Raw genomic sequence first — 14,719 nt, 5'->3', positions numbered from 1 at the left:
GACATCCTGTCAACATCTCCTGATCCATGGATTATCATCGGGGACTTCAACGCTCATCATACACTCTGTGGAAGTACGAAAATCAACGCAAAATGCAGATACTTGTTATCATTCGCCTCCGAGATTTAGCGCTGGGCTTTAAGTCACGACAGTCCTACATTTTTAAGCGGCTTCACATACAGCAGCTGTCTTGACTTGGCCTTCGTCTAAGCAAGTCTCATCAGACGTATTGGATGGTTTATGGACATTGAAAGGCACGGGAGTGACCATATTCCCGCGTATGTCAACATCAGACGACTGTCCCCTTCCAAATCAAGTAATACAATTCAAACAGTGGACTGGCCCAAATTCCAGCTTGTTATGGAAGACCTATGCCAATGCATATTTTTGCAGAATTAGTAAGACAAAGTCAAGAGCACAGTGCAAGACAATACGCGTACTCTAATGTGCTCCTCGAAATTTACAGGGTTTAAAATAGAATTTAGAGTGACTTCGAGCAATCCGGCGATGTGTCGAACGTAGATACCGACGCATGAATTCAATATCTACAGAGATTCCACAGCTACCTTAATTCTACACAAGAAAAGTAGGGAGACATCTATGAAGAAAGAGGTCAGACAAGGAGACACAATCTCTCCAATGCTATTCACTGAGTGTTTGGAAGAAGTATTCAAGCTATTAAATTGGGAAGGCTCATGAGTAAGGATCGACGGCGAATATCTCAGCAACCTTCGGTTTGCAGATGACATTATCCTGTTCAGCAACACTGGAGACGAGTTACAACAAATGATTGAGGACTTCAACAGAGAGAGTGTAAGAATGGGGTTGAAGATTAATATGCAGAAGACAAAGATAATCATGAATAGCAGGGCAAGGAAACAAGAGTTCAGGATCGCCAGTCAGCCTCTAGAACCTGTGAAGAGTACATTTACCTAGGTCAAATACTCACAGGGAACCCTGATCATGAGAAGGAAATTAACAGAAGAATAAAAATGGGTTGGAGCGCATACGGCAGACATTGTCAGCTCCTGACTGGAAGCTTACCATTATCATTGAAAAGGAAGGTGTACAATCAGTGCATTTTACCAGTGCTGACATATGGAGCAGAAACTTGCAGACTGACAAAGAAGCTTGAGAACAAGTTAAGGACTGCGCAAAGAGCGATGGAACGAAGAATGCTAGGCATGACGTTAATAGACAGAAATGTAGCGGTTTGGACCAGAGAGCAAACGGGTATAGCCGATAGTCGAATTGACATTAATAGAAAACTTGGAGCTGGGCAGGTCATGTAGTGTGCAGGTTAAATAACCGATGGACCATTAGGGTTACAGAATGGGTGCCAAGTGAAGGGAAGCGCAGTCGAGGACGGCAGAAGACTAGGTGGTGCGATTAAATTAAGAAATTCGCGGGCGCTAGTTGGAATCGGTTGGCGCAGGACAGGGGTAATTGGCAATCGCAGGAAGAGGCCTTCGTCCTGCAAAGGACATAAAATAGGCTGCTGCTGCTGATGATCATGATCATGATGAATTCAATGGGCGATATACGGACTGCTAGACGCTTACAAAAGAAGATACAGCGCTGGTTAGAAAAGCTGGATTCAGAACTCTGGACTGCTTTCTGTGATTCGCTAGACACTCGTAAGCCGCTATAGCACTTATGGAGGACGGTACGAGGGCTGACACCACCCGTACAGCGGTCTTCATTCAACACTCTGACCCTCTTTGAACTTTGACCAGAGATTAATGTCGCAGAATACTTCTTTGCCAGAGTATCCGGGCAACTCGCAGCTTCCAACAACGTATCACATTCCATAAGCTTCCCGCCACCACGTGACCACGCATGGATCTACCATAATGAATCCTGGCGAGCTGGCACACTCCCCACAAGCTGGAAGACTAGTCGCATAGTTCCGTTACTGAAGCCTGGCAAGTCTTCGCTGGAACTTTACCCGCCGTGGTGGCTTAGCAGCTATGGTGTGGCGCTGCTAAGCACGAGGTCGCAGGATCAAATCCCGGCGGCGGCGGCCGCATTTAGATGGGGGCGAAATGCAGAAACGCCCGTGTCCCGTGCATTGGCGGCACGTTAAAGAACCCCAGGTGGTTAAAATTAATTCGGAGTCGCCTACTACGGGGTGCGTCATAATCAAATCGTGGTTTTGGCACATAAAACCCAGAATTCAGTTGGAGCTTTGATCGTATCGCCCGACTGCATTGGCGAGCTGTAAGGGCGAAGTGATGGAGAGGATGGTCATCCACGCCCGGAGTGATACTTGGAATACCAAAACGTCTGCCCAGATGCCACGGCAGGCTTCCGAGGTGACCGCTCATCGATTGATAATGTCGTCCAGCTGGTTACCTACGTTCATCACCAAAAAAGGATGTAGACGTGTCTGCGCTTCTTTGTTCCTCGACGTCAAAGGGTCGCACGACAACGTTACACATGAAGTGATTCTCGCCGCTCTGGAAGGAATATGCATCGGCTTTTCGGATGTTTCGATGGATACACAGCTGTCGTTCTATGCAATCTTTCCTTGTGAGCACCGAGGACGGCCGCAGGTGCAGCGGTGGCGTAGAGCTAGAACACCCGCCTCGCGTGCAAGAGGTCCGTGGTTCGAATCCCGGTGCCGCGCAGTTTTCCACCGGATTAAAAAAAAATCCGCGTGTTGATAAAATTGCATAAACAGGCCTGGAGTGTGGCCTGATCCCGGTGACCAGAACCGGTAACGCACTCCCTCACCAGAGCAGGATTGGCCTACCTGGTGCAGTACTTGGCCACAACCTCCTATATGAACACAACAACCAAACCCCGGCCCTCAGTCCCCAGCAGCTGCGAAGCAACTGACCACGGCGGCGGTCAGACCTGCGACGCAGCAGAGGATGCTAAGAATCCCTGGCTCCGGACAGGCCGCCATTGGAATATGAACCTGAATATGAACATCCAGTCATGATGACCATGAAGTCGAAAGCTTCTATGAAGACGTGCAATCGGCGATGGGTAAAGTCAAAACAAAATACACTATACTTATGGGTGACTTCAATGCCAGTGTAGGCAAGAAGCAGGCTGGAGACAAGGCAGTGGGGGAATATGGCATAGGCACTAAGAATAGCAGGGGAGAGTTATTAGTAGAGTTTGCGGAACAGAATAATATCCGGATAATGAATATCTTCTTCCGCAAGCGGGATAGCCGAAAGTGGGCGTGGAGGAGCCCGAACGGCGAGACTAGAAATGAAATAGACCTCATACTCTGCGCTAACCCTGGCATCATACAAGATGTGGACGTGCTCAGCAAGGTGCGCTGCAGTGACCATAGGATGGTAAGAACTCGAATTAGCCTAGACCTGAGGAGGGAACGGAAGAAACTGGTACATAAGAAGCCGATCAATGAGTTAGCGGTAAGAGGGAAAATAGAGGAATTCCAGATCAAGCTACAGAACAGGTATTCGGCTTTAACTCAGGAAGAGGACCTTAGTGTTGAAGCAATGAACGAAAATCTTGTAGGCATCATTAAGGAATGTGCAATAGAAGTCGGTGGTAACTCCGTTAGACAGGATGCCAGTAAGCTATCGCAGGAGACGAAATATCTGATCAAGAAACGCCAATGTATGAAAGCCTCTAACCTTACAGCTAGAATAGAACTGGCAGAACTTTCCAAGTTAATCAACAAGCGTAAGACAGCTGGCATAAGGAAGTATAATATGGATAGAATTCAACATGCTCTCAGGAACGGAGGAAGCCTAAAAGCAGTGAAGAAGAAACTATAGGAATAGGCAAAAATCAGACTTATGCGTTAAGAGACAAAGCCGGCAATATCATTACTAATTTGGATGAGGTAGTTCAAGTGGCTGAGGAGTTCTATAGAGATTTATACAGTACCAGTAGCACACAGGGCCATAATGTGAGAGAGAATAGTCTAGAGGAATTTGAAATCCCACAAGTAATGCAGGAAGAAGTAAAGAACGCCTTGGGAGCTATGCAAAGAGGGAAGGCAGCTGGGGAGGATCAGGTAACAGCAGATTTGTTGAAGGATGGTGGGAACATTGTTCTAGAAAGACTGGCCACCCTATATACACAATGCATCATGACCTCGAGCGTACCAGAATCTTGGAAGAACGCTAACATAATCCTAATCCACAAGAAAGGGGACGTGAAAGACGTGAAAAATTATAGACCGATCAGCTTACTGTCCGTTGCCTACAAAGTATTTACTAAGGTAATTGCAAATAGAATCAGGAACACCTTAGACTTCCGTCAACCAAAGGACCAGGCAGAATTCCGTAAAGGCTACTCAACAATAGACCATATTCACACTATCAATCAGGTGATAGAAAAATGTGCGGAATATAACCAACCTTTATATATAGCTTTAATTGATTACGAGAAAGCGTTTGATTCAGTCGGAACCTCAGCAGTCATGGAGGCTTTGCGAAATCAGGGTGTAGACGAGCCGTATGTAAAAATACTGAAAGATATATATAGCGGCTCCACAGCCACCGTAGTCTTCCATAAAGAAAGCAACAAAATCCCAATAAAGAAAGGCGTCAGGCAGGGAGATACGATCTCTCCAATGCTATTCACAGCGTGTTTACAGGAGGTATTCAGATACCTGGATTGGGGTGAATTGGGGATAAGAGTTAATGGAGAATACCTTAGTAACTTGCGATTCGCTGATGATATTGCCTTACTTTGTAACTCAGGGGACCAACAGCAATGCATGCTCACTGACCTGGAGAGGCAAAGCCGAAGGGTTGGTCTAAAAATTAATCTGCAGAAAACTTAAGTAATGTTTAACAGTCTCGGAAGAGAACAGCAGTTTGCGATAGGTAGTGAGGCACTGGAAGTGGTGAGGGAATAGATCTACTTAGGACAGATAGTGACTGCGGATCCAGATCATGAGACTGAAATAATCAGAAGAATAAGAATGGGCTGGGGTGCGTTTGGCAGCCATTCTCAGATCATGAACAGCAGGTTGCCATTATCGCTCAAGAGAAAAGTTTATAACAGCTGTGTCTTACCAGTACTCACCTACGGGGCAGAAACCTGGAGGCTTACGAAAGGGGTTCTACTTAAATTGAGGACGACGCAACGAGCTATGGAAAGAAGAGTGATAGGTGTACCGTTAAAGGATAAGAAAAGAGCAGATTGGGTGAGGGAACAAACGCGAGTTAATGATATCGTAGTTGAAATCAAGAAAAAGAAATGGGCATGGGCAGGACACGTAATGAGGACGGAAGATAACCGACGGTCATTAAGAGTTACAGAATGGATTCCAAGGGAAGGCTAGCGTAGCAGAGGGCGGCAGAAAGTTCGGTGGGCGGATGAGATTAAGAAGTTTGCAGGGACAACATGGCCACAATTAGTACATGACCGGGGTAGTTGGAGAAGTATGGGAGAGGCCTTTGCCCTGCAGTGGGCGTAACCAGGCTGATGATGATGATGATGATTGTGGCGTACCCCAGGGCGGCGTACTGAGCCTTGCGCTGTTTAACCTCACGCTGATTAGTCTCCTTGATCACCATCCAGGCACAGTTAAATTATGAATGTACGTGGACGACATATGCGCTTGAGCGTCTGTAGTGACAGGCTTACAGCTGTGCGCAAGGCTCCAAAAAGCTGCCACTCAGACAACGCAATCAAGGCCTAGAGATTTCATTTGATAAATGTGCACTTGTGGTACTTACGCGTAAGCTCATGACGCACTACGTGTATTAATTAATGAGCAGATGATAATATTTACAGGTCATGCAAATTCTTGGGTGTCATAATTGACAGAGACATCTCATGGAGCCCCCATGTACTGTACATGGAAAAGCGGTTGACTTTCTGTCACCTTTTGAAGTTCTTCGCTGGAAAGACTTGGGGAATGTCCACAAGCGCTATGTTGCAACTATATAGCGTATTCTTTCCCCGCTTTTTGCAGCACAGATTGCGAGCATTAACTAACGCAAATAAAACAAACCTAAGTACTATATAAAGTGTTCAAGCCCAAGCGCTCAGGATTTGTCTAGGTCTTCCTCGAAGTGTGTCGACGCGGCAAGTACTGTAATCGCCAGAGACAACCTCATCAAAACCCACATCGCAGTCGAAGCACAAGGCGTGCTCGTAAGGCACCTTGCCTGGACCCCTTGTCACCATTAAGCCTTTCTACCGGCGGAGAGACCACGTGCCTCGTTCTGGCGAACGGTATGCGCACATCGTAAGGCGATACCATCTTGTATCACACCTGCTGCGAGACCTTCGGCTCCTCTTTGGTGCCTCACTCAGCCAAAGATCAAGCTGACAATATCTGGCGTCCGGGAAAAAGCAGATATGTCATCGCCGGCTCTTAAGCAGCTTACCTTACTCACATTACGTGAGAACTAGCGGAATTACACCCACATATGCACTGAAGGCTCCATCCTGCAGAACAGCTCTACCGCAGCTGTCGTCATTCCAGCAAAAGCCACCACTGTCAATTTGAAAACCTCTCACTTGACAACGTTGACGACAGCAGAACTCGCAGCGCTTTGAGGTGCACTACACGTTAACGATGAACCAACGCACAATTGGTTGATTTTCTGCGACTCAAAGACGGTACTGCAGTGTATACTGTCAGTCTCGCGGCGCAATCCGCATGAACGCTTTCATACTCGAAATCACAGAGGCAATACACAACCTGAATGAGGAAATACATGAAATAATTTTTCAGTGTCTACCAAAGCACTGTGGTATCATCGGCAATGAACGCGCCGATCAAGCTGCTCGTTCAGCCCATGTAGAAGACAACCGCCTATCAATCTGTTCGAGGAGCTCAAAGAAGCACAATTAGGATCGCAGCTACTCAGACTCCAGCAGACTACCACGGGCAGAAAGCTCCTAACAAAACTGGGGCACAAAGAAATTGAAAGGGAAGAACAAAGAACGGCAAACCTACCCGATGAGTATCGCAGCACCACCAAGGTATGGTCCCTGCCAAGAAACATGGACCCGAATTTACACACAGCCAGGCGGAACGCTAGGGCAAAATATGTAGAAAAATACCTAGCAACCAAGGCGAACACGGTATACACGGACGCCGCGGTATATCCTCGAGAACGAAGGGACAAAGAAAAAAGAGCCGTCGCGGCAGTAATAGACTCGGACTATAGGGAAAATCGCTTGCGCGTCGGCACGGGATTGTACGGTAACCGAGGGAAAGGAAATGGCTGTTGCTCTAGCAGCTGTGGAGGGCTACCGCACAAACAGATCCCTTATAATTCTAACAGACTCCAAAGAAGCATGCCGAAACTACATTAACGGCAGAATCGGTCAAAAAGCGCTCCAAATCTTCCTCCGCGCTGGCCAACAGAATAAACGCATTAGACGCACCATATTTTGGCTACTGGGGCACACTGAGATTGAGGGCAACCAAAGGGTTGATAGGATCGCTCGCGAGCATACAAACCGAGCGGACCTAAACAGAGACCATGAGGATTTCATGACAGTGATCCCAACGTACTCTGACATACTAAATTACCATAGAGGGACGAGGATGAGATATCCCCCGCCCCACAATACACTCACTCAACAACATGCAGTTTCCTGGCGAAAGCTGCAGACAGGAACTTTCCCAAATTTGCATATATTAAGCAAAATCTTCCCAAGTCAGTACAGGGACACATGGCCGTGGTGTGGCGCAACACCCACATTTTAACACATAACATGGGAATGCAATGCGAATAAGGCATTCCACAAAATGGAAAATCCGAGTGCGGAGCAGTGGGACAGCGTGCTCTCCAGCGGCGACCCTAGCCTCCAACGGAGGCTGGTGGATCATGCCCGACGAGCAGCCACGCTCAGTGGTGCCCTGGAATAGGGGCGCCAACCATGCAGGCCGGAGATCGTCATCAACCAATAGAAGATGAAGACATCCGGCTCGACCGCTGAATTACTCTTTCTAGAGCAATAATGTTTACTTCCTCCTCCTCCTCCTCCTCTTCCTCCCGCTGCCTGTCTAGGGTCGATGCTGCAAGGATGCTTCGCCTACTTGCAAGCCAGTGCACTGCATCAGAGTGGAATGAAGCACATTTTATGCGCGCCCGTTTATACGCCCTGGATTCAACCTTAAGCCATGGACTTCCACGAAGACTTCATCGAAGAGACGCGACCCTTTTGCGTAGGCTGTGGTCGGGCGTCGCCTCTAAACCAATACCTACGCGTCCCGCACAGGGATGGCCGACACCGCAACATTTGCGGCGGCGCGGAAGCGATTCGGCACGTTTTTTGCCAGTGCCCGCAGTATTTTGTGCAGAGGAAATCCCATTCCGTCGTGCTGAAGCAGTTGGGCGACCAGCCTCTGTCGGAAGAACGAATTTCGCAACATCGACGCTACTTGCCATCGCATCAGAAGGCCGTGCAAGCGCTACTACGCTTCTCGAGACCAACCAGCCTATGTGAACGCCTGTGATTCGAACACATTTTCTGTTGCGTGTTCCTGGTTGTCTTTTCTTTCTCTCTTTGCCCTCTTTCCAACCCCTATATCGCCCACCCCAGTGCACGGTAGCAAACCGGAAACTAGCTGGTGGTTAACCTCTCCGTCTTTTCTATCTTGCTCTCTCTCTCTCTCTCTACTTTCAGCAACATTTGCTTGCTCTCACTAGAGCACCAAGTATATTTATTCATAAGCACGTTTTATTACAAGAACAGATGTAGTATAGTTAAGGAATGTAAACTATATATACCCATTTACAAGGTTGCACGTTTAAGATAAGTTACGTGGTTGGTCTATTGAAATGTGTGCACGAACACTGAACCACCACGAGCAAATGTCTGACGCGAGAGACTGTTGAGGAAGGAAGGGGCGTACGGTTTCCTTGCTGTGCGGGTCGAAGTTGTCGCGTATGAACAGCGCGCCGACGGCCATGCCCATCTTCTTGTTCGCGAGCTCAACGCAGTGGTTCCAGCGCACCTTGTCCGCCGACACGCCCAGCATCACCTTGCGGAACGCGTTTCGCTTGTGCGCGTACTCGCCGTCCAGGTAGGCCAGCAGGTAGTTCACCAGGCGCCACACGCCGAAGTTGTGCAGCGTCCTGCGAGCGCGCACGCACTCGGCGTCACTAGTTTTGTCAGCGGATGTGTGCGTGACGTCGTGGCGATTTTCTTCTGCGGTGTGAAGTTAAAGGGCGGCCGTGCACGTGTCACTATGAATTGCAGCGCGCGCCGGGACAGAAAAGGACGAGCGCTGTAATTCACACTCTCACGGAACGCCAAACTAGCCCGGTCTCGAACCTCGATAAAGTGTTAACCTGTTTAGGGACCAGAATGTCTTCTTGTCAGGTGTAACTCCAACGGTGCGAAGTTGCACCTGTCAGAGTCCATCGGTAAGGTTCTGAACGTTGTAAAGAAAACATTAACTGCTCATGATATGAGCATCCTCTCCGAATGGGGGGGGGGGGGGAGGGGGGGGGGGTGTACAGTGAATTTTAATCTTTTTGGTGCACACAAATATTTAGATGCTTTCATACACCTAGCTACATTATTCAATGTAGAAAGCTCACTCCGATGCATGTTCTTTTTCTTTATGCCTTTATTATTTCTTCTATTAGTGCATAAAATTGGCAACGTAGTGTGGAGAATTCGTACTAAATCCCGAAGCACAAGTTATCTTAGCAAGCCAATCTGCTAGAGCGTCAGAGATTGGCTGTGACGTCACCAGTACTCGGGTGCAACCGAGCAACTCTAGCACGGAGCAAAAAGCAATGTTTCACTGTCGGGCAAAGTGGGAGCACCGCGCACCGTTTGTCGGTGTCGACCAGAATCTGGCCGACCTGCTGCAGGTAAGGCACCGAGTAGACCACCAGTGGCTCGTCCGGGGACACCTCCACGGGAAGGAACACCGACAGGTACTCGGTCCAGTTGAACTGCCGCACGTCGATCGCAGCAGGCAACGAAGGGTCGGGAACGTGCCAGAGCCACAGTGAGATCGCGGACGAGCTTTGCAAGCAGGCGCTGCATAGTCGCTTTGTTGCCGGGGCTAAGAGCGACGGCATGCAGCAACAGATATGGTGCCGGATGCAGATAAGGCTTTTCTCTGTTTGAAGTGATGGCCCTGTGCTCAGTGAACGCACCTGTGATACTGCGTGAGCTTTTCCTTTTCTGTTTAGTATGCATCTTTAAGCTATGTGCAGTAGAGGAGAAAATTATGCGAATATTTTAGGAAGAGAGCATGCTTTAGTACATCCGCCTGGGTGCATTCACCGTCTGTTAATATATATATATATATATATATATATATATATATATATATATATAGCTAATTAGCTGCAAACTAAAATAAAGCCCAATTACAATTACGACGGATGAACTGCTAAATACAAAACTACACTAATTTAGGTGGGCTAAAAATTACAATTGTCATGAGCAGAAAAAGAAATACAAGAGGAAATAACGCGCATATAACACAGTAGCCGAGTTGTAGAGTGGCAAAAGAAAGCAACAAACTACTTTTATCATCAGCACTTTTACTTAGCAAGAGCGAAAAAATAAATTAATTAAAGAACGACAGATCGGTGAGGTTCTATCCACGACTGTCGGCACAACGTTGGTAAAAAATATTTTAAAAAGAAATTGAAATAAGAAATACCCAGACCTCAAACCTCGTGATACGCTTTGGTAGCACGCAAGGACATTACTCGCCATATTATCGTGGTTATTGGTTATTGAGCGTGGTTATTGAACGCAAAATATGAATAGGTAAGCACTATACAAGGCTCGATCACGTATACGGAGTGCTGACCCCGCGGGTCAGCACTCCGTACGCATGCCCTACTTCGCATGTGAAAAAAAAAAGAAAAAGTTTAGCTGCACGTGCTTGCAACGCAAATTAATATTTGGAAATAAAAAAAAGGATATAAACATCTACGCATGCCCTTACCACCGGCACCATTTCAGACAAAGCCCGCAGCGTCATCTTGTTGTAGATGGAACCTGTGTCATGCCGGTCCGCTTCGGGCACAGAGATCTGAAAAAGAGAGAGACAGTGCAGGTTGTGCGATACACTATATGCGAGAGCCGTATAGGCAAATTGGGGTTTGCTCAAGTTTCTTATAGCGGCCTGCGAACAAAGAAAGAGGGCGCTTCATTCCCTCTACCGTGCGATGAAAAGAAATGGGAGACCTCTAAACCTTGGCGCATTTTTAACAGCGGACTAAGTCGAGCCATCGCCGTCCATTGTCCGGTGTCACACAGGGGGAGGGAGACAGGGAGAGGGGTATAGGAGCAGGTGTATCGCCGGCGTGGGCCCTTTCGCCCCATGGATTCCGCCCGGCGCGAGCGGCTGCGCCGACGTCACGCAAATGCCGAGCTTCGAGAGCGAGAAGCACAAGGAAAGCGCTGGTGGAGGCAAGCCAACCCCCACTTTCAAGAGAAGGTAACCGAAGCCAAGTGTCAGCAGAGGCAAGCTAACCCCCAACTTCGAGAGTAGGAGGCCGATCAGAGACGTCGACGCAGAGAAATTCCTCCCACGGAGGGTGCCGATGGACGGCACAAGCGAGAATTCTTTGACCATAAGTGCGACCACAGCTGCAAGATGTGTGATAGACTGTGCCTCGGTCACAACCTCACCCAACTGAAGAGTGTGCGCAATGAGGAAACGAAGCTCGAATCTAGCAAAACGACGACCACGAGACAAAATACTTTCATGAAAATCGCGCTAAACACGAGTTCAAACTTGAGAAAACGACCACCAGCTTCGCTGTTTTGACAGTTTTCACTGCGTGGAACTGGCTTCTTTCTTTCTTTTTTTTTTGATGCGTTCGATAAGCTTCTGTCTGATATTGGCAAACCTTTGCACCCGAGAGACCTGAGATTTCCCTTCACGCTCGCGGCCATTCTTAGACAGGCGATATTATCACCTTGCGTGCGTTCTCTCTACGCTGAATGTCTCCCTACCCGCCGCAGTGGCTTAGCGGCTACGGTGTTGCGCTGTTAAGCACGAGGTCGCGCGATCAGATCGTGGCCGCGGCTGCCGCATTTGCAGAAGATGTCGAAATGCAGAAACGCCCGTGTCCCGTGCATTGGGGGCACGTTGAAGATTCTCTGGTGGTCAAAATTAATCCGGAGTCCCCCACTAGGGCGTGCCTCATAATCAAACAGTGGTTTGAGCGCGTGAAACCACGTAATTCAATTAAGTTCTTGCTGCGTAGACGTGGCTCCTAGCACGACCCGCTGCACCATGCAGAGGTGGCCAGTAATGTAGTTCGATCACTTTGGCATGCAGAAATAAAATTTTGCGTCACTATATGTGATGTTACGGTATCAAGAAGGCGTTTTAGCCGCATGAATGGCCACAAGAATTTCTGACGCAGCCTGAAGCACGCCAGTCACTGCATTGGCGCTTTAGCTGTCGTTTGAACGATGCGAAACTATCGACGCGTAAAAAAAAAACAAAAAAAAAGAAGAAGCAAAGAAAGAGAGAGAGAGAACAACAAAGAGAAAGAGAGAGAGAGATGAAAAAGAATAGTTTGACTTTTTAAAAAATGACACCAATGAAAGGGAAGCGCATTCATGGCCGTCAACTAATCAAGTGGACTGATCTGATAAGGGCTTCCGCAGGCGTAGAGTCGATCGGTTTGTATGGGAAAATGGTGTAATAAGAAAGCTTCGGGTAACATGCCTTTTAATTATAATATTGCCACGCATACATTGTTTTAATTTTTCCGGTTGTAGCTTTGACATAATTACCATTCTCGTCATATGTTATCGCTTTCACGAAAAACGCGCTTGCTCGACCTGAAACGTCGTAAACGCTGTCGCCAATTCGATAGCAAGACAGGCGCGTCGAACGACAACGTGTATGCGCACTACGCGAATAGTGCTATGCAACCTCGAGTCTATGCGAGCGCCAACGGTTGCTCTGAAATGTTTATACGGTGACGGAGGCACAAATACCAAAACGACACGAGCAGTGTTCAGTCGCCGGCAGGGATTCCCATGAGGCGATGCTTGTTGCTTAAGAGCAAGCTGTAGCTCGGGTCCAACCCACGATGATAATGGAAGAGAGAATAGTCTAGGGGAATTCGAAATCCCACAAGTAACGCCGGAAGAAGTAAGGAAAGCCTTGGGAGCTATGCAAAGGGGGAAGGCAGCTGGGGAGGATCAGGTAACAGCAGATTTGCTGAAGGACGGTGGGCAGATTGTTCTAGAAAAACTGGCCACCCTGTATACACAATGCCTCATGACCTCGAGCGTACCGGAATCTTGGAAGAACGCTAACATAATCCTAATCCATAAGAAAGGGGACGCCAAAGACTTGAAAAATTATAGACCGATCAGCTTACTGTCCGTTGCCTACAAAGTATTTACTAAGGTAACTGCAAATAGAATCAGGAACACCTTAGACTGCCGTCAACCAAAGGACCAGGCAGGATTCCGTAAAGGCTACTCAACAATAGATCATATTCACACTATCAATCAGGTGATAGAGAAATCTGCGGAATATAACCAACCATTATATATAGCTTTCATTGATTACGAGAAAGCGTTTGATTCAGTCGAAACCTCAGCAGTCATGGAGGCATTACGGAATCAGGGTGTAGAGGAGCCATATGTAAAAATACTGGAAGATATCTATAGCGGCTCCACAGCCACCGTAGTCCTGCACAAAGAAAGCAACAAAATCCCTATAAAGAAAGGCGTCAGACAGGGAGATACGATATCTCCAATGCTATTCACAGCATGTTTACAGGAGGTATTCAGAGGCCTGGAGTGGGAAGAATTGGGGATAAAAGTTGATGGAGAATACCTTAGCAACTTGCGATTCGCTGATGATATTGCCTTGCTTAGTAACTCAGGAGACCAATTGCAATGCATGCTCACTGACCTGGAGAGGCAAAGCAGAAGGGTGGGTCTGAAAATTAATCTGCAGAAAACTAAAGTACTGTTTAACAGTCTCGGAAGTGAACAGCAGTTTACGATAGGTAGCGAGGCGGCCTATTCAAATACACGTAAAACGCAAATACGTTTTTCTGAGATAACCCCTGGACCGATTTTAATGAAATTTGTTGCATTTGAGGAAGAAAGTTAAATTATAGTGATTGTTGGAAGCTGAATTTCGATTTAAAAGCTTTAGGGCCTGAATATTGTTAAAAAGAATTTCGGAATTTCGAAACATTGCGAAAGATAGAAATATGAAGTTTACAAATTAATAGCTCTGCATCAAGAATAGATATCGTGGTTCTGTAAACGGCATGCATTAGATCATTCAAAGCGGAAAAATTCGATATGTCAATTTACATCTAACGTGAATTTGTTACGTTGTGTACAAGGGTTCTGCAAAAGCTGTATTTCCGTATTACAATTTTTTTTTTTAGATTCATGCGTAAACCATCAAATTTGTTCGCTTGATATAAACTATTAGATGCAATTACCACAGTTGTGATACCATTCAACATTGCAGCGTTACAGAGTTGTAAACTCTATAGTTTCGTTTCCTGGAAATTTTCGATTTTTGTCGCTTATTCATAAATAATTGACGACATAAAATAAAAAAAATTCGATACCAACAGTCACTAGATTTCAAGTTTTTCTTTCAAGTGCAACAAACCTCGCCAAATTTGGTGCAGTGGTCGCTGAGAAAAACGACTTCTCCTTTTACGTGTATTTAGATAGGAGCACCCGAGCTAAGGCTTGCCCTTAAGCACGCTACTTCTTACACCGTGCCCTTAAGTGCTGCGTTGCTTATTGCGCACAAGTTCGATAAATAAAG

The 14,719-nt window shown here is 47.0% G+C and overlaps 1 protein-coding gene across 2 annotated transcripts in view; it reads right to left on the bottom strand.

The window, feature by feature from the left end:
• The window catches only part of LOC126520922 (neprilysin-1-like), a 253,446-nt gene that overhangs the window by 27,009 nt on the left and 211,718 nt on the right, over positions 1-14,719 (bottom strand). For both annotated transcript variants that reach the window (XM_050169752.3, XM_055065633.2), the window contains exons 9-11: positions 10,889-10,975; positions 9,751-9,875; positions 8,822-9,044 (exon numbers count right to left, since the gene is read on the bottom strand). In XM_050169752.3, the coding sequence (XP_050025709.2) occupies positions 8,822-9,044; positions 9,751-9,875; positions 10,889-10,975 (435 nt within the window). The remainder of the gene's footprint in view (positions 1-8,821; positions 9,045-9,750; positions 9,876-10,888; positions 10,976-14,719) is intronic.

The sequence above is a fragment of the Dermacentor andersoni genome, chromosome 3, assembly GCF_023375885.2.
Source record: "Dermacentor andersoni chromosome 3, qqDerAnde1_hic_scaffold, whole genome shotgun sequence".
NCBI classification, from domain to species: Eukaryota; Metazoa; Arthropoda; class Arachnida; order Ixodida; family Ixodidae; genus Dermacentor; species Dermacentor andersoni.
This window is presented reverse-complemented; position numbering and strand designations above follow the sequence as displayed.